Below are 24,685 nucleotides of genomic sequence, written 5' to 3' on the forward strand. Positions count from 1 at the left end.
TCATCACCATTATATTAGTTACATTGTCTGTTATATATGCGTATATATATATATGCGTATATATATATGCGTATATATATATATATATATATATATATATATATATATATATATATATATATATATATATATATATATATATATATATATATATATATATATATATATATATATATGTGTGTGTGTGTGTGTGTGTGTGTGTGTGTGTGTGTGTGTGTGTGTGTGTGTGTGTGTGTGTGTGTGTGTGTGTGTGTGTGTGTGTGTGTGTGTGTGTGTGTGTGTGTGTGTGTGTGTGTGTGTGTGTGTAAATTGTGGGACCCATAACCTCGGAGAAGTGGATAAAAAGGCTTCGAAGAAGATATTTGGATTTCTTCCTGAAGCCATTTGAATATTCCACTTCCCCTACCACCCCATCTTTTATTCTTTTTTACCGTTGGTATATTTTATTACATAATATGGTACAAAAGATTTAAAAGATACATTGTTGGTATAAAGATGCCATATACAGTACATGAAGTTTGAGGGATACATTTCCAGTACATATTGCTACGTGTTTATCACTGATTATAATGGGAAAATGTCATGCAGCTCCTCAGAGCTGGGGTTCGTGCCCAAGATACATCTGGCACTGCCCCTCTGAACCGCCGCGCTGAGTGGCTGAAATAGAAAACTAGCTGCTCTGGGATCCCTAGTTACCCTTTTGAGTCTTTTGACTAACTCCTTAAGGAACTAAGATGCACTCTTCCCGTGGGCCAAGGGTCTTTGAGCCTATGGGAACAAACATAATGATGGGCAAGTTCTCCATATTTTCTAGACTTTTGGGACTCCCTGAAGCTGGCAGCTGCCCCTCCTTCCTCCCTGGTATATTGGAGATAGGTATCAGCCAAGGTAGATGCACATGTGTAGTCCCACACCACCTGCTGGCCGTCTGTCCAGGCTTGAAGGGTGATACCATCTGGACGCTTTTGGTTTCCATTAAATCTGCATAGCTGGGGTGGCTCCCTTATTGCTGCGCATCCGGCTGTTGTGAGGCTCCTCTTAATGTTAACCTCTTCATGCCTTGTAATCTTTTCCTCGGATCTACGGCACACAACACCATGGTACCCGAATCGGTCTTCTGCTTCACTGCTGCAAATACACCTGTGCTCGGTGAGAATTGGGGCGACACCAATGCGGATGGTCTGTGGGTCGAGGCGTGTGCCAAGGCTGGAGTCAGGAATAGCCAACAGAAAGTCCCATGAATGAGAGGCTCTCACTGCAAGGAGCCGGGCTATATCCTTCCCTGATACACTATGAAGCATTGTTGAGACTATATTCTCCACTATTGGGCCATCCCAGTGTGACTGTTTGTAGTTCTTGGAGGGGGGGTGGGACGCAGGTCTAGTTTCAGAGCCCATTAGATTATCCCAGATCATGGCACCGTCAATGAACTTTTGGTCAGATTCCAATCTTGTCCTAAGATGTTCAAGGAGAATCGCTGCTACAAGCGCACTGGATGCAACACACGAAGACAGGAAAGCAGGTAGCACAATCTGTGATGACTTGCGGACACCAATGCCTCCTAGTCTGACTGGAAGTGTAGCTTGGTTCCACTTCCCATCTTTTAGAGTAAGATTGAGTACTTTCGTAAAAATCTGCCTCAGGATACTGTCATACTCGTGCAGTATAGGGTTATCATATGAAGGTGCACATCTTAGGAAATATGTCAACTTGGGCAGACTCAAGCACTTTGGGAGAAGGTACAAGGCATCTTGGGCGTCAAGATTGCCTATTCGTTGTTCCATACCCCTCAACTCTTCCACTTCCTGAGAACTGAGTCAATGGCATCACTTCCCAGAGGTGCTCCAAGCAAGACGCTATTTGTGAGGACAATGACTGATGATCCTGGTAGTTTTGATCTCACTGCGTCGACCATTTGGGTGGATTCAGGATGAGACCCATTTCCTGTCCCCGTGTCATCACCTGTGTAAGATCACCTAGAAGGGACTCCTTTGTACCCGCCAGTGTGCTATCATCCAGGAACTAGATGTTCAGCTCACTGGTCAGCCTGACTGTAATTTCCCTAACTGCTATACAGAAGAGAAATGGTGCGAGAGGATTCAATTCCTGGACACTCTCTGATGATGTGATTCCATGCTCTCCAAACAGAAGCACTGATTCCTTGCTATGTCCAGCTGAAACAAAAGGGAAGAGACCAGGGAAATGTTCTTGTACAGCTGATAATACCACGTCTCTTTTCAAGAGATTAAATGCATTCTTGAAATCTAATTTTACCACTGCACTGTCCTCAGGCAGGTTGTTGATATTCGCCCTTCTTGCACGAACCGCTGCTTCACTTGACTGAGGGACCTCAAAGCAGAGCTAGTTTGCTTGAAGCATCATGGCTGTCTCTGTGTGAATACTTCGGACAGCAGCTTTGGAAACGAGGCGGCAAAGAGTGTTGCCCACTGCAATTCCCCCATTCTTCTTTTTTAAGAGCACAAGGTGATGCACCAAGAAAAAAAGGTCTAATTACGTCAGGAATCAGACCATCCAAGGAGTTGTTGACGAGGATAGTGATCTCCGACAGCCTAGAAGCAGGTACTCAGTACCGTAGTCTTGACGAATCAAGACTAACGGTACTGACTACCTGCTCCTGAGCTGGGGGACTGATTACCTCATCTACCTCTTCATTCTTCTGTACTATATTGCTAAAGTTACTGGTTGGTGAAACGTCTACAGAATATAGATACCCAGATGTGCCCACAGGATCATGCCATCATGCTCGCCCTACCACCAGTGTTCAGAAAGCTTGACGACCTCTTCATTATCACAAATGATGGTGTTCAAAGCATTTAAAATTTCACAGAAATCACTACAACTTCTTTGTGCTCAGCTTGAATACCTTGAAAAACCACTTATTACTCTATATACTTTTCAAATATACAAATTATTCATTGCGGTATAATTTGAAAATTGTCAAAATGTATTATAGAGATTTAACATATAACTTAAGTAGAATAAAAACCCAATTATTGGTTATGTTCAAAAATATAAATATATTAAAAATATATAGGAAAAAAATGTGCTGAAACGTTATTTAATTGAATATTTTGACTATTGAGAACGAAGTCAAACATTTTCTAACATATTTTAATTTATAAGTAAAATCAGATCATAAATCATAGCAAAAATTGTTAAGGTTACCTGGCACTGGTGCACAACACTCGCCACTATCACCTGGCACTGGTGCACAACACTCGCCACTATCACCTGGCACTGGTGCACAATACTCGCCACTATCACCTGGCACTGGTGCACAACACTCGCCACTATCGCCTGGCACTGGTGCACAACACTCGCCACTATCACCTGGCACTGGTGCACAACACTCGCCACTATCACCTGGCACTGGTGCACAACACTCGCCACTATCACCTGGCACTGGTGCACAACACTCGCCACTATCACCTGTCACTAGCGCACAACACTCGCCACTATCACCTGGCACTGGTGCACAACACTCGCCACTATCACCTGGCACTGGCGCACAACACTCGCCACTATCACCTGGCACTGGTGCACAACACTCGCCACTATCACCTGGCACTGGTGCACAACACTCGCCACTATCACCTGGCACTGGTGCATAACACTCGCCACTATCACCTGGCACTGGTGCACAACACTCGCCACTATCACCTGGCACTGGTGCACAACACTCGCCACTATCGCCTGGCACTGGTGCACAACACTCGCCACTATCACCTGGCACTGGTGCACAACACTCGCCACTATCACCTGGCACTGGTGCACAACACTCGCCACTATCACCTGTCACTGGTGCACAACACTCGCCACTATCACCTGGCACTGGTGCACAACACTCGCCACTATCACCTGGCACTGGTGCAAAACACTCGCCACTGTCACCTGTCACTGGTGCACAACACTCGCCACTATCACCTGGCACTGGTGCACAACACTCGCCACTATCACCTGGCACTGGTGCACAATACTCGCCACTGTCACCTGGCACTGGTGCACAACACTCGCCACTATCACCTGGCACTGGTGCACAGCAATCGCCACTATCACCTGGCACTGGTGCACAACACTCGCCACTATCACCTGGCACTGGTGCACAACACTCGCCACTATCGCCTGGCACTGGTGCACAACACTCGCCACTATCACCTGGCACTGGTGCACAACACTCGCCACTATCACCTGGCACTGGTGCACAAAACTCGCCACTATCACCTGTCACTGGTGCACAAAACTCGCCACTATCACCTGGCACTGGTGCACAACACTCGCCACTATCACCTGGCACTGGTGCACAACACTCGCCACTATCACCTGGCACTGGTGCACAACACTCGCCACTATCACCTGTCACTAGCGCACAACACTCGCCACTATCACCTGTCACTGGTGCACAACACTCGCCACTATCACCTGGCACTGGTGCACAACACTCGCCACTATCACCTGGCACTGGTGCACAACACTCGCCACTATCACCTGGCACTGGTGCACAACACTCGCCACTATCACCTGTCACTAGCGCACAACACTCGCCACTATCACCTGGCACTGGTGCACAACACTCGCCACTATCACCTGGCACTGGCGCACAACACTCGCCACTATCACCTGGCACTGGTGCACAACACTCGCCACTATCACCTGTCACTAGCGCACAACACTCGCCACTATCACCTGGCACTGGCGCACAACACTCGCCACTATCACCTGGCACTGGTGCACAACACTCGCCACTATCACCTGGCACTGGCGCGCAACACTCGCCACTATCACCTGGCACTGGTGCACAACACTCGCCACTATCACCTGGCACTGGCGCACAACACTCGCCACTATCACCTGGCACTGGCGCACAACACTCGCCACTATCACCTGGCACTGGCGCACAACACTCGCCACTATCACCTGGCACTGGCGCACAACACTCGCCACTATCACCTGGCACTGGTGCATAACACTCGCCACTATCACCTGGCACTGGTGCACAACACTCGCCACTATCACCTGGCACTGGTGCACAACACTCGCCACTATCACCTGGCACTGGTGCACAACACTCGCCACTATCACCTGGCACTGGTGCACAACACTCGCCACTATCACCTGGCACTGGTGCACAACACTCGCCACTATCACCTGGCACTGGTGCACAACACTCGCCACTATCACCTGGCACTGGTGCACAACACTCGCCACTATCACCTGGCACTGGTGCACAACACTCGCCACTATCACCTGTCACTAGCGCACAACACTCGCCACTATCACCTGGCACTGGTGCACAACACTCGCCACTATCACCTGGCACTGGCGCACAACACTCGCCACTATCACCTGGCACTGGTGCACAACACTCGCCACTATCACCTGTCACTAGCGCACAACACTCGCCACTATCACCTGGCACTGGCGCACAACACTCGCCACTATCACCTGGCACTGGTGCACAACACTCGCCACTATCACCTGGCACTGGCGCGCAACACTCGCCACTATCACCTGGCACTGGTGCACAACACTCGCCACTATCACCTGGCACTGGCGCACAACACTCGCCACTATCACCTGGCACTGGCGCACAACACTCGCCACTATCACCTGGCACTGGCGCACAACACTCGCCACTATCACCTGGCACTGGCGCACAACACTCGCCACTATCACCTGGCACTGGTGCATAACACTCGCCACTATCACCTGGCACTGGTGCACAACACTCGCCACTATCACCTGGCACTGGTGCACAACACTCGCCACTATCACCTGGCACTGGTGCACAACACTCGCCACTATCACCTGGCACTGGTGCACAACACTCGCCACTATCACCTGGCACTGGTGCACAACACTCGCCACTATCACCTGGCACTGGTGCACAACACTCGCCACTATCACCTGGCACTGGTGCACAACACTCGCCACTATCACCTGGCACTGGTGCACAACACTCTACATCACCTGGCACTGGTGCACAACACTTTCCATCACCTGGCACTGGTACAGTACACTCTCCACCATCACCTGGCACTGGTGCAATGCGCTCACCATCACCACGTGGCACTGGTGCACAACACTCTCCATCACCACCTGGCTCTGGTGCATAACACTCTCCACCATCACCTGGCACTGGTGCACAACACTCTCTATCACCACCTGGCACTGGTGCACAACACTCGCCATCACCACCTGGCACTGGTGCACAACACTCGCCATCACCACCTGGCACTGGTGCACAACACTCTCCACCACCACCTGGCACTGGTGCACAACACTCTCCATCATCACCTGGCACTGGTGCACAACACTCGCCATCACCACCTGGCACTGGTGCACAACACTCGCCATCACCACCTTGCACTGGTGCACAACAGTCACCATCATCACCTGGCACTGGTGCACAACAGTCACCATCACCACCTTGCACTGGTGCACAACACTCCACCACCACCTGGCACTGGTGCACAACACTCGCCATCACCACCTTGCACTGGTGCACAACACTCTCTATCACCACCTGGCACTGGTGCACAACACTCGCCATCACCACCTGGCACTGGTGCACAACAGTCATCATCATCACCTGGCACTGGTGCACAACAGTCACCATCATCACCTGGCACTCACCTGAAAAAGTCGTAGCCGTTGTCACAGTCGACCAGGACCTCCTCGAAGCAGGTGATGACAGTGCCCAGACGACTGCGACAACAATCATGATAAGACCATTAACAGTATGACAAGGTAAAGTTATTATTATTATTATTACTATTATTATTATTATTATTATTATTCTACCCCTGAAGGGAGGTCCCCTTGAACCTGGTGAAGGGCTCTTGATCTAAGGTATTTGAACTACTATCTCTCTTACCTTAGATCGAATCTGATTGTCTCGAACTCCTCTCGTGCCATATGGCCCCTACAAGTTTAGTGCTCCTCATGAATGCAATAATGATTACAATAATAATATATATAATTACTGTCATTATTATTACTGCCAAATATTTATTTTAACTCCGAGTCAGAACTCAGTCCTTGCTTTATTTTAATATTAAATATACGAAAGCTGTCCACAAAAAAATAGTGAAATCTTTAACAAATTGTTATTTTAGGAGATACTAGCCAGAATACTACGCTTGATTAGCTCTCGGAAGGACCAATCAACTGCTAGCATTAAGTCACATAACACGCCTGACCAATCACAGTGAAGAGGCGGGTACCAGGAGCTGTGAATCAACCCCAGCAATCACATAAACGTGAGTATATCATCCCCGGGTCACCCTTCCAGCAACCACCTGTCAGGCTGCCTCACTGGAGTACTGTCTCCCGACGAAAATTGTGATTTCTCTTTTTTTTTCATTATTTAATTCTCGAAAATAAAATACCGACAAGTTTATCTCCATGGAGGTGAACTCTTCTCCAGGCTGAGGGACTGACCACTTCAAATAATTTTTCCCCAGGGTTGATGGACTGATTGCATCATCTTTATTTCATTACTACTGCTCCCTTTGTATCTGACTGAAGAAATCTACTGTACAGACGAAACTTTTCATCAATAAAAATATCAAGGTGTTTCATATGTGTCTTAATCTTCAAATTAATTCCCTATTTTAGTGGATAAGACAATGAGACGGACAATGTGAGTACTTAATTACCATTGTAATTGTGTACTGTACTTAATGTAACATTATTTAACAACTGAGGCGAGGTTAACTTACGTCAAGACGCCATAAATATTAACCATATCTCGCACAATTACAATTTTATACAAAAAAAAAAAAAACCTGCCGGTGTATCGTGTTTATATTAAAAAAAATAATGGCTGTTTTGGCCTGGAATTAAAAGTAAATATTAGTTACGTTTCCCCCCCAAAAAAAACCCAGCATTATACTACTTAATTTATACGTTCGTATAACAGTATAAATTGTATTGGTAAACGCAAGTGTATGTTTAGTTGTGTTTTTTGCGGCCACTAATGAGAAACTAGTTATAATTTACGGTTAAATATTTTTTTAATAGATTTATGTAATTTAGCCTCTCCCAAAATTATTTTTTTTTCTTTTTTTCTTTTAGCTAAATTAGAAATGGTCATTTTACTTCGTTAATTTTATTAATTCAAGTCAGTTTTTTTCTGTTTCTCATGAGCTATACGAAGGAGTTGCAGAATATACGAGTATAAATAATGTGATACAAATAAAGGTACAGGAGAATGTCAATAATATATGAAGTGCATTTCGGGCGATCACCTACTGATAAGATAAGATTTCGTTCGGATTTTTAACCACGGAGGGTTAGCCACCCAGGATAACCCCAGAAAGTCAGTGCGTCATAGGGGACTGTCTAACTTATTTCCATTTTGGTCCTCAATCTTGTCCCCCAGGATGCGACCCACACCAGTCGACTAACACCCAGGTACCTATTTGCTGCTAGGTGAACAGGGCAACAGGTGTAAGGACACGTGTCGAAATGTTTCCACATACCGGGAATCGAACCCGGGCCCTCCGTGTGTGGAGCGGGAGCTTCAGCCACCAGGCCACTGTAAGTATACACGGATTTGTGTATGTTAAGTTAGGATAGGATACACAAACCTGTAAAACTATATGTTTAACTTCTATTAAACAAGTGAAGATAACAGCCAGGACACATGTGCCATGCGGGTCCTCAGAAGTTCAAGGCATCATTTAAATCCACACTTGTCTATTTATCTGCGCGAGTCTGAGAACACGTGAGGTCGTGCCGCCGCCGCTGCTGCCTCATGCATGACTTTGGCTTCTCATATAACTAGTTTTGTTATTAATGGCGTAGCGGCGGCTCGCCAGCGACTAAGCAGAACGCAGATTTAACCGTGACGTCAAGCTGTGTTTACGATTCTTCAAGCTTGACGGTGATGTGGTTGTGTTTACACTCTGAGCTCACGCCATTTTTTTTGTTTGAAGTAAATTCAAGCCGCTTTTTTTGTAGTATTATGACCACTTTGACCACGGAGACCCTGAAAGAAAAATCAAAAGAACATTGAAAAGAGAAACACAGCAGCAGACCTATAGGCCTATACTTGAAAAGTCCTTGTCAAACCCAAACCCGCTAAAAATATTCGTCCAACCCATTATCAATGTTACCCAAGGAATAAGTTTAAATTATTAATCACCTTAAGATGTACGACAATCATGAGTTTTGCGAAGATGTTTGACATATATGACCATAGAGAGAGCGATGATGAATTACATATCAAAAGGACAGCTTGATACACATGGATCTATTATGCCTTTGGCAACGCTCTTGCCTCACACGCTGAGTGTCCGTGGTTCAATCTCCGGCAAGGGTGAAACGTTGGGCATGTTTCCTTACACCTGCTGTCCCTGTTCAACTAGCAATAAGTAGGTACCTGGGTGTTAGTCGACTGGTGTGGGTGGCATCCTGGGGGACAAGACTGAAGGACAGTCCTGAGTGGCTAACCCTCCCCTGGTTAAAAATCCAACAAATCTTATCTTGATAAATTAGACACATGTGCAACTCTTGGGTATCTTTATTGAGGAAACGTTTCGCCACACAGTGGCTTCATCAGTCCATACGTAGGAGAAACTTGAAGAACAGGAGGAGAATGAGGTAATCAGTCCCTCAACCTTGAGTCGATGTGTTCAGTCCATCAATCTTGAATAGAATAGGTATTCTATTCAAGATTGATTATCTTACAAGGGAAAGAAGCTGACCTGCAGTAGTCGGCCAACTCGGGTCCCTCCACCCACCCATGCTGACCGTAAGCATCGATCACGGCGTAGTTGTCAGGGGCGCTACGACTTGCTCTTCTCCAAGAGCTATCCTGCTTAAGAAGTCTGTGTGTGTGGCGGCCTCTTCTTTCCTTCGCCACACTGAGCGTCTGGTGGCCTCCTGGCGTCTGTTGTGGACCTGTGGTCCTTCCTTCGCTGATCTCTGTGGCAGCGTCCCCATACTCTGCTAACTTTGGTAGCTTACGCAGCGACCCGGCACCTGAGTATCTGAAAGAAAGCTCAGTTATTTAAAGGTTCGAATTACGTACATCAACAGAGACATCTTAAGAACATAAGAACATAAGAACGAAGGAACACTGCAGAAGGCCTACTGGCCCATGCGAGGCAGGTCCAAGTCTCCTACCGGCTTAAGCCAATGCACCCAACCTAGTCAGGTCAGGTCACATTGACTTAAGGGAGGAACACGGCAACCGACCTGGTAGCACAAGCTATCAGGTCTAACTCACACCCACCCACATCCACTCATGTATTTATCCAACCTATTTTTAAAGCTACCCAACGTTCTGGCCTCTATAACGGTACTTGGGAGTTTGTTCCACTCATCCACAACTCTATTACCAAACCAGTACTTTCCTATATCCTTCCTGAATCTGAATTTTTCCAACTTAAAACCATTGCTGCGAGTCCTGTCTAGGCTAGATATTTTCAGCACACTATTTACATCCCCTTTATTTATTCCTGTCTTCCATTTATACACCTCAATCATATCCCCCCTAATTCTACGTCTTTCTAGAGAGTGCAGATTCAGGGCCCTTAGTCTATCCTCATAGGGAAGGTTTCTGATACATGGGATCAACTTTGTCATCCTCCTTTGTACATTTTCCAGAGAATTTATATCCATTCTGTAATAAGGTGACCAGAACTGTGCAGCATAATCTAAATGAGGCCTAACCAAGGATGTATAGAGTTGAAGAACAACCTGAGGACTCCTATTATTTATGCTTCTTGATATGAAGCCAAGGATTCTATTAGCTTTATTGCGAACACTTATGCACTGTTGTCTTGGTTTCAGATTACTGCTAACCAGAACTCCTAAATCTTTTTCGCAATCCGTAATATTAAGATCTACATTATTTAGTTTATATGTGGCATGGTTATTGTCCTGTCCAACATTTAGAACTTTGCATTTGTCTATATTAAACTGCATCTGCCACTTCTCCGACCACTGCATCAGTCTATTCAAATCTTCCTGGAGTGCTCGAATGTCCTCGTCAGAATGAATTCGACGGCCTATTTTGGTGTCATCGGCAAACTTGCCGATGTCGCTCTTTATGCCCTCATCTATGTCGTTTATGTAGATTGTGAACAGCAGGGGGCCCAACACTGACCCCTGTGGAACACCGCTCGTGACACTTCCCCACTCTGATTTCTCCCCATTTATGCAAACTCTCTGCTGCCTATTTGTCAACCATGCCTCTATCCAGGAAAAAATTTCTCCTCCTATTCCATGTGCTTTAATTTTCCTCAATAGTCTCTGATGTGGGACCCTGTCAAAAGCCTTACTGAAGTCCATATACACAATATCATATTCATTACCATGATCTACCTCCTCAAATACCTTAGTGAAAAAAGTTAATAAATTCGTAAGGCAGGAACGCCCCTTTGTAAAACCATGCTGAGATTCGTTGATTAATTTATGCTTTTCAAGGTGGCTACGAACTGCCTCGGCAATTATTGATTCCATAAATTTTCCCACTATGGAGGTTAGGCTTATTGGTCTATAGTTCGAAGCTAAGGACCTGTCACCTGTTTTGAAAATAGGTATCACATTTGCCATTTTCCACTTATCTGGCACCATGCCAGTTTGTAGTGATATGTTGAAAAGATTAGCCAAAGGTGTGCTAAGCTCCTCTTTACATTCCTTTAGAACCCTTGCATACAGTTCATCAGGGCCTGGGGATTTGTTAGGTTTTAATTTATCTATTTGCCTAAGGACCATGTCACTTGTGACCCTAATAGTACACAGTTTATTATCGTCCTGTTCTACATAATTTATCATTACTGGAATATCGCTGGTATCCTCCTGTGTAAAAACTGAGAGGAAGTATGTGTTAAAAATTCTACACATTTCCTTATCACTGTCAGTGAGCTGACCCGAGGAACTTTTGAGTGGGCCTATCTTGTCCCTGATCTTACTTCTGTATACCTGAAAGAATCCTTTTGGGTTAGTCTTCGATTCTCTTGCAACTTTAACCTCATAATCTCTTTTTGCTTTTCTAATTCCCTTTTTTATTTCTCTCTTTAACTGAATATATCGATTTCTCAATTGCCCCTCTCCTCTTTTGATTTGCCTATATATGCCTCTCTTTTGACCAATCAGATATTTTAATCTATTGTTCATCCATTTAGGATCATTTTTGTTTGATCTGATTTCCCTATTTGGAACATAATTTGACTGAGCAGCTAGAACTATGCCCTGGAAAGCATCATATCGGCAACCATCACCACCTACCTGACCCTTAGTCAGGTCATTCCAGTTCAGCCCACCTAAGTAATTTTTCAGTCCTATGAAATCAGCCAAGCGAAAGTCAGGGACGGAGACTTGATTGCCATTATTAGGGGAATTCCATGATATATTAAAACTGAGTGATTTGTGATCACTTTCCCCAAGCTCATCATTAACCTCAAGATTATTAATTAGTGTTTCCCTACTGGCAAGAACCAAGTCAAGGAGGTTATTTCCCCTAGTTGGCTCTGTCACAAACTGTTTTAAAAAACAATCCTGGATCGTATCAAGAAAGTCACCTGACTCTAAATTTCCTGTCAAATTGCTCCAGTCAATCTGTCTATAGTTGAAATCTCCCATTAGCACAACATTTTCGTATGTAGATGCCTTACGAATTTCGTCCCATAGAAGTTTACTGCACTCCCTATCAAGATTTGGGGCCCTGTAAATCACACCCAAAATTAGTTTTTCTCGGCCCTCGAGAAGCTGTAACCAAACAGATTCAGTGGCTGACGCTTCTAATTTAATATCTTGTCTAACACAACAATTTAAATTGTCTCTGACATACATCGCTACTCCACCACCTTTCCTGTTGACCCTGTCAGTGTGGAATAATTTATAGCCTTGTATGTGACATTCAGAGGGCATCTCTCTATCTTTCAGATTGAGCCAGGTCTCTGTTATAGCAATAATATCTATGTCTCCTGCACTTGCAATTAATCTTAGCTCATCTATCTTATTTCTTACACTCCTGCTATTAGTATAGTAAACCTTAAGGGAGCTAGTCCCTTGCTGCCCTCTGCTGTCCCCCTTTGTTTGCTGACCTGATCTATTGTCTTTATTTATAACTTCATGCTGAATGCCTTTTATACATTTACTGTTTCCAACCCAAGTGTTGCAACCTGCTTGTTTCCCACACACACCCATACCTCTATCTTCCATCAGTTTAAAATCATAGGCATTTCACCAATGGCCTTCTCAATCGAGTCTGCAAGTGCTACCACCCCAGCCCCAGAGAGATGTACCCCATCCCTTGCATACATATCATGTTTGCCATAAAAGTTGTTCCAGTTGTCAATGAATGGGATTGCAAGTTCCTTGCAGTATCTGTCTAGCCAGCAATTTACACCAATTGCCCTAGACAACCATTCATTTCCTACTCCCCTTCTAGGCAAGATGCTACATATGATTGGGATCCCTCCCTTAGACTTAATGAAATCTATAGCTGACCTGTACTTATCTAGCAGCTCTTCTCTCCTACCCTTCCCAATATCATTTCCACCAGCACTGAGACAGATAATGGGCTTGCTCCCATTACCTGACATGATATTATCCAGCCTGTTGACAATGTCCCCAACACCAGCTCCAGGGAAGCACACTCTATCTCTCATCTTCTTATTCCTATTACAAAAAGCACGGTCAATGTATCTTACCTGAGAGTCACCAACCACAAGAATGCGCTTACCTCCATTAGCAGGGGCAGTAGCACCCTTACCTTCACTGGCCACTGAAGTACATTCATCCTGAAGAACAGAGAAGCGATTTCCTACCTTCAGATCTTCACTCTTAACTTTCCTTACTCTGATGCGCCTTCCATTACTGTGAACTACTCGCCACTTGTAGCAGGTGCTGGGCTGCACCTCACTGCTGGTAGCCGTTGCTGCCTCCCCAACTACAGCCTCCTCACAGCGAGAGACAGACTGCACCTCGCTGCTAGAAGCCTCATTCCCCACAACTCCAGCCACCTCACACTCTCTCCCAGACCCATTGAGGTGGACCTTCAGCCTCCTAATCTCCTCCTGGAGAAGCAAGACCTCCTCCTTCAACTCTCCAACCTCAATTTTTAAAACACTGCAGAAGCAAGCCATGCTTTGTAACCGTCCACACTAATCCCCAAGGCAGCTCAGGGTCTGTGACCTCACGTGACGACTGACCACTGAGTAAAAGTCACTATTCGGTGGTTAGAACAATTCATGAGTAGAAGAACGAGACATTTGTGCAACGGTGAGAAATCTTTATTGTGGCAGAGTTTCGGCAGCCAGTGGTTTCTTCAGTCCAATACAAAGAACGGTGGTAGATGGGAAAGAGTTTGAGGTAATCAGTCCCTCAGCCTGGAGTCGATGTGCTCAGTCCATCAATCGAGTCAGACTAAGAGACTGATTACTTCAAATTTTTCCTCATCTTCCACTGTTCTTCCACACACTGGACTGAAGAAGCTAATGACTGGCGAAACGTTCCCACAGTAAAGATTCCCAAATGTTGCACACATGTGTCTAATTCTTCAACCTGTGCTTTTTTCTAAACCATTTACATCAATTCACAATTTAGACGACGTTTCGAGAATGACCAAATAACTGTCTAATATTTCCTCCCTAAAGTGTGACTTATTTGCGGTCACATTTTTGTTGTGATTCAAAATATATTAGCATTAGTCACTATTAAATTAGTCGTCCATGTAAACTAACATTCAGTACAGAATACTAAACTCAGCTAGAATAACAGGTAACACCGTTGTCCTTGTTCGCCTAACAGTAAGTAGGTACCTGGCACTGGTGTATACCTTTATACCTTTGAAGAGTTTCGAGAGTTTATCTACTCTCTGAGCCCTGCCATGGGTCAGGTTAGTCTGGTGCTTGCCTGGTCAACCAGGCTGTTGCTGCTGGAGGCCCGCTGCCCAACATATCCATCACAGCCTGGTTGATCTGGTACCTGGTGAAGATACTTGTCCAGTTTCTTCTTGAAGGCTTCTCAACTTGTTCCAGCCGTGTTTCTGATATCTTCTGGTAGGATGCTGAATAGTCTGGGACCCCGGATGTTGATTATTGTCCCCTGCTCCTCACTGGGTTTATTTTACACTTCCTCCCATATCTCTCACTCCAGTATGTTGTTATGGCAGTGTGCAGATTTGGGACCAAGCCCTCGAGTATTTTCCAGGTATATATTATCATGTATCTCTCTCTCCTCCGCTCCAGTGAATACAAGTTTAAGACTTATAGGCGTTCCCAGTAGTTTAGGTGCTTTACAGGCTCAATGTGAGCCGTAAACGATCTCTGTATTTGTTCTAGCTCCGATATTTCTCCTGCTTTGAACGGGGCCGTCAGCACTGAGCAATATTCTAAGTGAGAGAGCACTAGCGATTTGAAGAGTGTCACCATCGGCATTATTTCCCTTGTTTTGAAAGTTCTCAATACCCACTCAGTAATTTTCCTGGCTGTTGTGATCTTTGTCTTGTTATGGTCTTCAAAAGAAAGGTCCGCTGACATAATTATTCCTAGGTCTTTTACGTGTTCTTTACGTTCTATTTGGTGACCCTCTTGAGTTTTGTATATAGTGTTCCTTTTGAATTCTTCATTCTTTCCATGCCTAAGCAGCTGGAACTTATCACCACTGAACGTCATGTTGTTCTCCACTGCCCACTGGAAAACCTTTTTTGTCTTCCTGTACTTTTTCAGTGTTCTCTACCGTGGTGACTTTCATGCTTATTTTAGTGTCATCTGCAAATGATGATACAAAAGTGTGCCGGGTGTTTTTGTCTATGTCTGTTATGAGGATGAGAAACAGCAGAGGTGCCAGGACAGTACCTTGGGGCACTGAGCTTTTGACCTCGCTGATGCTGGATTTTGCCCTGTTCACTACTACTTTTTGTGTTCTCTGTGTTAGGAAACCGAAAATCCATCTGCCTACCTTATTCAGGTATACACAAATATAATTACACAGATTATCATACATAGCAGCATATGTGTAGAGAACCTGGGATAACCCAAACTAGTCAGACAAAATGACTTATTTCCATTGGGGTCCTTTATTTCCATTGGGATCCTTTATTTCCATTGGGGTCCTTTATTTCCATTGGGTCCTTTATTTCCATTGGGGTCCTATACTTATTTCCATTAGAGGTGTTAGTTAACTGTTGTTAGACGCATCCTGGGGTGTGGTAGTATACCTTAGACAGGGAAGAGCTTTGAAATGAGCCGAGGCTGGACAACAGCTCTTAGCCTGTAAAACTGATCTGTGTAAAAAAAAGAGCTGATATGATCTCTATTGCTATGTTTTCGCTTATAGTAGTGACGCTGACTAATAAATTCATCCGCGGGACAAAATCTAATTTTGTTTAGGTCGCTAAACATTGTAACATTATTGTTCCTTTTCAGTCAAAGTGTGTTTATTAAAGAGAATAGTAACGGTGTTTGTAAAACAACTAAGTAAGGTATTTTATGGAATATTTACTTACTAAATCTGAGGGCTTTCTCGGGGTTCAGGAGGTGGCCAGATGTGGTGTTAGATGGCCAGATATAGTGTCAGGTGGCCAGATATGGTGTCAGGTGGCCAGATATGGTGTCAGATGGCCAGATATAGTGTCAGGTGATCAGATATGGTATCAGGTGGCCAGATATGGTGTCAGGTGGCCAGATATGGTGTCAGGTGGCCAGATATAGTGTCAGGTGATCAGATATGGTATCAGGTGGCCAGATATGGTGTCAGGTGGCCAGATATGGTGTCAGATAGCCAGATATGGTGTCAGGTGGCCAGATATAGTGTCATGTGGCCAGATATATCAGGCGGTGAAATGGTATAAAATACCGACTCAATTGATAAAGCGAAAAGGCAGTATAATATGATCCTTTATTGACAACCGCCCATACAGTGGACTTTATATATATATATATATATATATATATATATATATATATATATATATATATATATATATATATATATATATATATATATATATATATATATATATATATATATATATATATATCATTTACCAAACTGTGGCAGGCCAGGATTCTTTTCCACGACATATTGTCCCGCTTCAAGAGGCCACACAATGTACGTGTCACCTTACCAACTGAGCCATCGATCTTACAAACAACATCATAAACAACAGTGTTTAATTATCTTGAGTTATTTATGGCACAATTGAGAACCATGACTATAGAGCACAACTCAGTTATTAAGGTTGATGCCCAGTTTTTATTTCTATATTTTTCTGTACAGCATCCCAGTTTATAAGTATCTCACCTGTTGTAAAGCATATCCCGGCGTTCAGCAGTGCGTCTGGGGTAGACGATTCTCTCCATGGTGAGGAAATCCCTTTCTAGGTAGACATGGAGACACACTCCCACCTCCTTGGTCTCCATGTTGCAGCCACACACCCACACCCCTGCAAGGAGGGTCATGAAGAGCGTCAGTTTTGGAAGTGGGGCAGATCACTGGTGGAGGAGGTGGAAGCAGAAAAGTAGAAAATGATGGATAACCAAATTAAAAAATAGCAAATTCCTTCATATATTTTCCCGCTCATACTTCTGCATAGAAAGAATTAACTCTGTGGCACTTGAGGTATGCTCAAGGCATATTCCTTTAAGAAAAAGGAAGAGAAGATGTAAACTAGAAAGAGATAGACGTTCCCTATACAGGCGAAGGCAAAGAATCACAGGGCTGCTGAAAGGGGCCAGTATATCTGAAATAAATACGAAAGGGGGAACTGGGCAGAGAAAGAACAATTATCGAACTTGAGCTTAAGGAATCATACAGGAGATAAGAAACTCAGGAAGAACTAAAACCCATAAATGAAATTGAAAAAAAATATTTCCTTTCTTATGCCAAATCTAAGGCAAAAACAATATCCAGTATTGGACCCCTGCTTAGACGAGATTGGACTTACACAGATGTCAACATGGAAATAAGTGAGATACTTAAGTCCCAGTATGACTCAGTGTTTAGTGAGCAGCTAACCAGACTAAAAGTAGACAATCTAAATTATTTTTTTTATGACCGAGACTCGGAACTTGGTCAATTCAAGCATCTCTGATATTACCCTAACACCACATGACTTCGAAAAAGCAATAAATGGCATGCCCATGCACTCTGCTCCAGGCCCAGACTCGTGGAACTCCATGTTCATCAAGAACTGCAAGAAGCACCTTTCACCTGCCTTTAGCATTCTATGGAGAGGGAGTATGGACAAAAGGGTCATCCCACGGTCACTAAAAATGACAGACATAGCCCTACTCCGCAAAGGGGGCATTAAAGCAATAGCAAAGACTACAGAGCAACAGCGTTAATATGCCATATCACAAAAATCTTTGAAAGGGTTCTAAGAAGCAAGATTGCCGCCCATCTAGATACCCATCAGTTACACAACCCAGGGCAACACGGGTTTAGAGCAGGTCGCTCCTGCCTGTCCCAACTACTGGACCACTATGACAAGGTCTTCGATGTTCTAGAGGACAAACAAAATGCAGATGTAATATACACAAACTTTCCGAAAGCCTTCAGTAAGTGCGACCATAGTGTAATAACGCACAAAATGCTTGATAAAGGTACAAGAAAAGTTGGTAGATCTATAACTTCCTAAAAAATAGAACACAGAGAATAATAGTAAACAGAATAAAGTCTGAGGTAGCTACTGTGAAAAGCTCTGTTCCACGGGGCACAGTACTCGCCCCCATCCTGTTCCTCATCCTCATATCTGACACAGACAGGAATGTGAGCCACAGTACCGTGTCTTCGTCCGCAGATGACAGCCGAATTTGCATGACAGTGTCCTCTATCGAAGACACTGCAAGCCTCCAAGCAGACGTCAACCAACTCTTTTAATGGGCCCCAGAAAACATTATGAAGTTCAATGAAGAGAAATTTTAATTACTCCGATATGGAAAAACTAATGTGAAGGACCTGGAGTGATAATGTCAGAGGGTCTCACTTTCAAAGATGGCAATGTATTACCACATCTGCTAGAAAAATAATAGGATGGATAATGAGAACCTTCAAAACTAGGAATGCCAAACCCTTGATTCTCTTCAAATCATTTGTTCACTCTAGGCTGGAATACTGCTGTACACTAACGGCGCCCTTCAAGGCAGAAGAAATTGCTGACCTGGTGAATGTACAGAGAACCTTCACAACACACATAAGCATGATAAAGCACCTAAATTACTGGGAATGGGTGAAGTTCCTTGACTTATATTCCCTGGAATGCAGGCGAGACAGACACGTGATAATATACACCGGGAAAATCCTAGAGGGTTTAGTACCGAATTTGCACACGAAAATCACTCCCTACGAGAGCATAAGACTCGGCAGGCGGTGCAACATCCCCCAGTGAAAAGCAAGGGCGCCACAAGTACGCTAAGAGACAAAATAAGTGAGGGGAAGTTCAACTGCCTCCCAGCACACAAGAAGGCACTGGACAGGCACCTAAAGTCAGTACCTGACCAGCCGGGCTGTGGTTCGCATGTCGGATTGCGTGCGTTTAACAGTAACAGCCTGGCTGATCAGCCCATTATCCACCGCGAGGCTTGGACACAGACCGGGCGCAGGGGCGCTGACCCCCGAAACTCTCTCCAGGTATATAAATATTTCAAGTAGAGAGATCTCGTCTAATGATAACAAAAACATCCTAAAGACATTGGCGGTTGAGGCTACATGAGCTGCGAGAAGACACTCCCCCCTAGGGAGTCACTGCAAGAGATAAGACGTTACCCTCCAGCCGGAGGGCCCCAAGAAAGAAGATAGAAGAAAGAAGATGAACGACACCCCCAACCCGGGGGCCACCGCCAGGTCGCCATCTGGAGAAGACCCGGGCCGGAAGTACCGGCAAATCATTAATGAATGAATGAATGCTACATGAGCTAGGGAGGCCATAGCGGCTATGGAGGACAGGGAGGCCAGATAAACTGAGCAATTATAAATACATCCCAAAAAACTACAGATAAAATGAACAGCGCTGCAGCACATCCGGAACTCTGGCAAGAGAAGAATTAATAGAGATATGGGCACACTATTTATCATGGGTGTCTTTACCTCTTAGCATTAGAGAAAGGCAGGATTATAGAAAGGTATTCCTGTACTGCCTAACATCAACCCCTTACACCTTAATGTACGCAACTGGAACAGCTCGTAATGCGGTTAAATAACAGCAGTGAAGATCTGAAGCAACCCAGAAGAGGTATTAACAAGTCATGATATGGAAATAATGTAGACAGCCTGTACTGCCTGCACAGACAGTCATGCTATCTGCCAGCTTAGTTCATATTTCGCGCCACTCAGGTGCTGCCCTCTTGGCCTGTCCAGGTCTGTTGGAAGCTGGTCCCACATTCTCTCACTCACACAGCGGCCAAGCAGCAAGACAGAAGGCCTACTAGCTCTCTCTCGTGGGATGGCCCTGCCCGGGCCATGGGCACAACACACAAGCCTGTGTACCCACCACTACATTATAAATAAAGTAAGAAGCCTCCGAAGATGAATCATTGAACCCCGCTACCATAATACCAATCAATCTTCGTTATAATTAATATCATAATTTCTTCAATAAAAAATGGCAAATTAGGACACACACACACAGCCCAAATCTAATTTAAATCTAAAACTAAGAAACATCAACTTTGAAGCTGAAGTGAAGAGGCATTCTCTGGTTATTTCAGAGTATTTCGATTTTTTTCAATATCTTCCTGAAAAATAAAATAAAGAGGGTCATACTCAGACCAAAACTAATAAAATTTTTACTCTCAGTAAGAATGATCAGCTTTTATGTAAGTAATTAAGTTATTAACTAATAAAGTATTTAAGCTGTGGGTACAAATTTTTTTTACAATGGTCTTGAGGGTAAATAGATGTTATAGGTACATAACACTACACTATGTAGATTTAACACTAGGATAACCCAATACAGTAAAAAATTGTGACTTATTCCTGATCAGAAGACATAATCTCCAGCTGTGTTGTAGAGGTCTGATCACAGCTCAGACCTCTACACAAGTGTCCTCAAAGATTTGTTAAGCTATACCATGAATTAAGGAAAGATCCTGGACGTCACCTCACGAAACAGACAAAGTAAATGCGATAGTAATTATGGACAAGTTAGATTATAGTGGAAAAATGAACATGTTATTAGAAGACGGGGGACTTACGTGCCCCTTAAAGTCGATCGCATGAAGCGTTATTGTCGCATGAGCGAAATAAACCAAAAACTTGGAAGACGAAAAACAAAAAAATTCTGATAATCGCTTAAAGTCTCCTTTCAGGGATATCTATCAACACGAAAAAAAGAGAATGTAACATCAAAATTACAGCCGACATGCAAATATTTAACTTGTTGGGAAGTGCGGAATGCAATTTGAAGAGGACTTGCAACATTCCCTTGCAAGGTGATAATGTTTCTGGGGTAACTGAAGCGCTCACTAATGTGAAGTCAATATTTTCTTACATATTTAGGTGGTCATTTTTATCAGAAGACAACCCCCCCCCCCCCCCAAAAAAAAAAAAAAAATCATTATCCCATTTCTTAAGAGAACAGGGAAATGTATTTAGGTGAACATGCAGTGATTAGATAGTGGAAAAGGATAAATCACCACCAAATCCTCTCGTCACCCTTCCCCTCCGAAACCCCAACCAGCGGGGATGGTCTTCACCCCCCCCTGGCACCCATACCCCTGACCACCGAACTACCTTTCATCACCGAAACCCAGCCACCACCACTACATGTAACTGCCCAGGACAAGATAAACAGCAGTGATCATGACAGAAATAAGATGCTGTGGGATGTATGATATATGATGTCATACATCATAAAAGTTTTTAATGTGTAATAAGTCTCCATACTAATTACATCCCACATATCCATGCATTGACCACATAACACCACACCTGAGTGCAGAGCTGAAAGGTAAAGTGAAGCACAGGATAAGATGAATAGCAGTGATCATGACAGGAATCAGATGCTGTAGGATGTATATGATGTTATACAACATAAAAGTTTTTAAATTGTAATAAGTCTCCATACTAATTACATCCCCCACACCTCATGCATTGACCTATAAACCATACCACGGGGGGGACTGAACCCGCGGTCAGAGAGTCTCAAAACTCCAGACCGTCGTGTTAGCCACTAGACCAGCCACACCTGCGTGCAGAGCTGAAAGGTAAAGTGAAGATTAGGTTCTTGTGGTAGCCAGTTGCAAATAGGATACAGGCAGGATGGCAGGACAGTACACCTGTGGGACATGTGAAAAGGCTCTTAGGAAAAAATCTAGAATCACATGCAACCTTTGCTTTTCAAAACATCATGTTACCTGTGCAAGAATAAACACTGCAACCAAAAATGACATCTATCTAGATAGGTGTTTCTGGATCTGCAACAGAGATGTGGAACTATGGACAGATATCAGGAAAGCACTCAGGAGGTTAATAAACAATAAACACGAAAAAAAGAGGAACTATTGAATAGTCTACCTGGAATATATAGAGCATGGGAATTTAGGAGAGGAGTAAAGTCTAACACAGAGAATGCCCAGTCTACAACAACTGACCCAAAAATAAACAGATACACACTGGAAAAAACACAGGAAACAAAAGCAACAGCTAGCTCAGTCCCCAGCCTTAGGGCTGACCCAGACCCAGCCCCCAGCCATTGTGAAAATCCGGATTCAGTTAAAGACTCCTCCACAGCCACCAATGCCATAGCCCCTAGTACAGATGTAGTAGAGGAGTCCTCCTCTGGGGTAGATTCTTCTGCAGCCATCACAGTCATAGCCTCTAGTACATATGTAGTCGGGGAATCCCCTCCCAGGAAAAATGTTGGTGCCATGGCAACAGATGGTGGTGTCTGTGGTTTGGCTATGGAGGACTAGAGCAGCTCTAGGGCCAGCACAGATTAAGAATACATCCAGCACGAATTGTACCCAGCCAAAAACAAACTGGTGCAAATACCATGTTCAGGGCATCTGTAAACACGGAATATCAGGGAAAACGAATGAGGCATGCAACTTTGAGCATCCCAAAAAATGCCGTGACCTCCTGTCTAAGGGAGTGTGTCGTTCTACCTCTTGCAAATACTTCCACCCTGAGATGTGTCAGTCTTCAGTCCTTGAAAAACAATGTTACAATACCAATTGCACTGCATACCATCTAAAAGGGACCAGGAGGCACACACCCCATACAACACATCATAGTAGCTATGGTAGCTATGGCAACACCCCAAGTGATTTTTTAGTGGTAGGAAACGAAGAAAGAAAATGGAAAGAGATAACCAAAATAGTCCACCACCTTGGAGCCTTGTTGGACTGGAGGCACAGCCAGTGGCACCTCCGGACTCACAGCTACTGATGCCAACAACAAAATCCCCCCAACAAACATGCAACACAACTTCATTTATATTTGCTAATATACAGGACCTTAAGACATCCACCAACAACAAAATACCTTTCATTAGTGGACTTCTAGGGGAGTCAAATGCACTGTTTGCAGCCTTCACAGAGACCCACGCAAAAGATTACTTTGACAGTGAAATATGGATACCTGGATACAACCTTTTCATATATGCCAGAAAGAACAGGCAACAAGGGGGTGTTGGCCTGTATGTCAAAGAGTCTCTCATTCGCACAGAGATACTGAACACCACAAATGATGTAGTTGAAGTTCTGACAATAAAAATCGAGAACCAAAACTTAGTCATTGTACTTGTATACAAGCCACCGGATGCAACTTCCCAACAGTGCAAAGAACAACTGTCAAAAATTGACTCCTGTCTGGATAACTTTCCAGCCCCATCCCCAAACATCTTGCTGCTTGGTGACTACAATCTAAGACACACAAAATGGAAGAATATAGCAAATAATGTCGTAACAGAAACAATCCCTGGATTTAGCTCAGATGAAAGGTCACACACACAGGAGCTGCTGAATTTCTGCAACAAACACTCCCTAAGTCAGCAGTTAGTGGAGCCAACAAGACTGAAGAACACACTGGACCTTGTTTTCACAAATAATGAGGACCTGATAACGAATAAAACAATATCAAAAACAACAAATTCTGATCACAATCTAATCGAAGTCCAGACTTGCATGCACAGGAGTCCTGATCGGCAAGATGCATACAGTTATGAGGGTACCTTTACCAAATTCAACTTCAACAACAAGAACATCATCTGGGATCAGGTAAACTATGCCTTAAATGAAACATGCTGGGAGGATATCTTAAATTAAATGGACCCTAACCAATGCCTCGAAAAGATCACCCTCCTGGTAGCTGAATTATGTTCAAGGTATATTCTTATAAGACAAAAGAAAAGAAGAAGTAAACTGGAGAGAGAGAGATGCTCCCTCTACAGAAGATGAAGAATCATTGAGCTCCTCAAGAATGCCAGACTATCTGATACATGGAAGGAAGTGCTAACCAGGGAAGTGGAAAATATTGAGCTGAAGTTAAAGGACTCATACAGGATCCAGGAGTGACAAGAGGAGCTAAAAGCGATTAATGAAATTGAAAGAAATTCGAAATATTTCTTTTCATATAACAAAAACAAGTCAAAAACCAATTCTAGTATAGGGCCCCTGCTCAGACAAGATGGATCCTACACAGATGACAACAAAGAAATGAGCGAGATACTGAAATTGCAGTATGACTTAGTGTTCAGCGAGCCACT

The 24,685-nt window shown here is 44.0% G+C and overlaps 1 protein-coding gene across 3 annotated transcripts in view; it reads right to left on the reverse strand.

Moving 5' to 3' along the window:
- LOC128703324 (uncharacterized) overlaps positions 1–24,685 on the reverse strand; it is a 176,719-nt gene that overhangs the window by 12,331 nt on the left and 139,703 nt on the right. For all 3 annotated transcript variants that reach the window (XM_070085336.1, XM_070085335.1, XM_053797951.2), the window contains 3 exons: positions 17,284–17,425; positions 9,732–10,016; positions 6,655–6,726 (listed from right to left, as the gene is read on the reverse strand). In XM_070085336.1, coding sequence (XP_069941437.1) covers positions 6,655–6,726; positions 9,732–10,016; positions 17,284–17,425 — 499 coding nt within the window. The remainder of the gene's footprint in view (positions 1–6,654; positions 6,727–9,731; positions 10,017–17,283; positions 17,426–24,685) is intronic.

This window comes from Cherax quadricarinatus, chromosome 15, assembly GCF_038502225.1.
Source record: "Cherax quadricarinatus isolate ZL_2023a chromosome 15, ASM3850222v1, whole genome shotgun sequence".
Taxonomy (NCBI): domain Eukaryota; kingdom Metazoa; phylum Arthropoda; class Malacostraca; order Decapoda; family Parastacidae; genus Cherax; species Cherax quadricarinatus.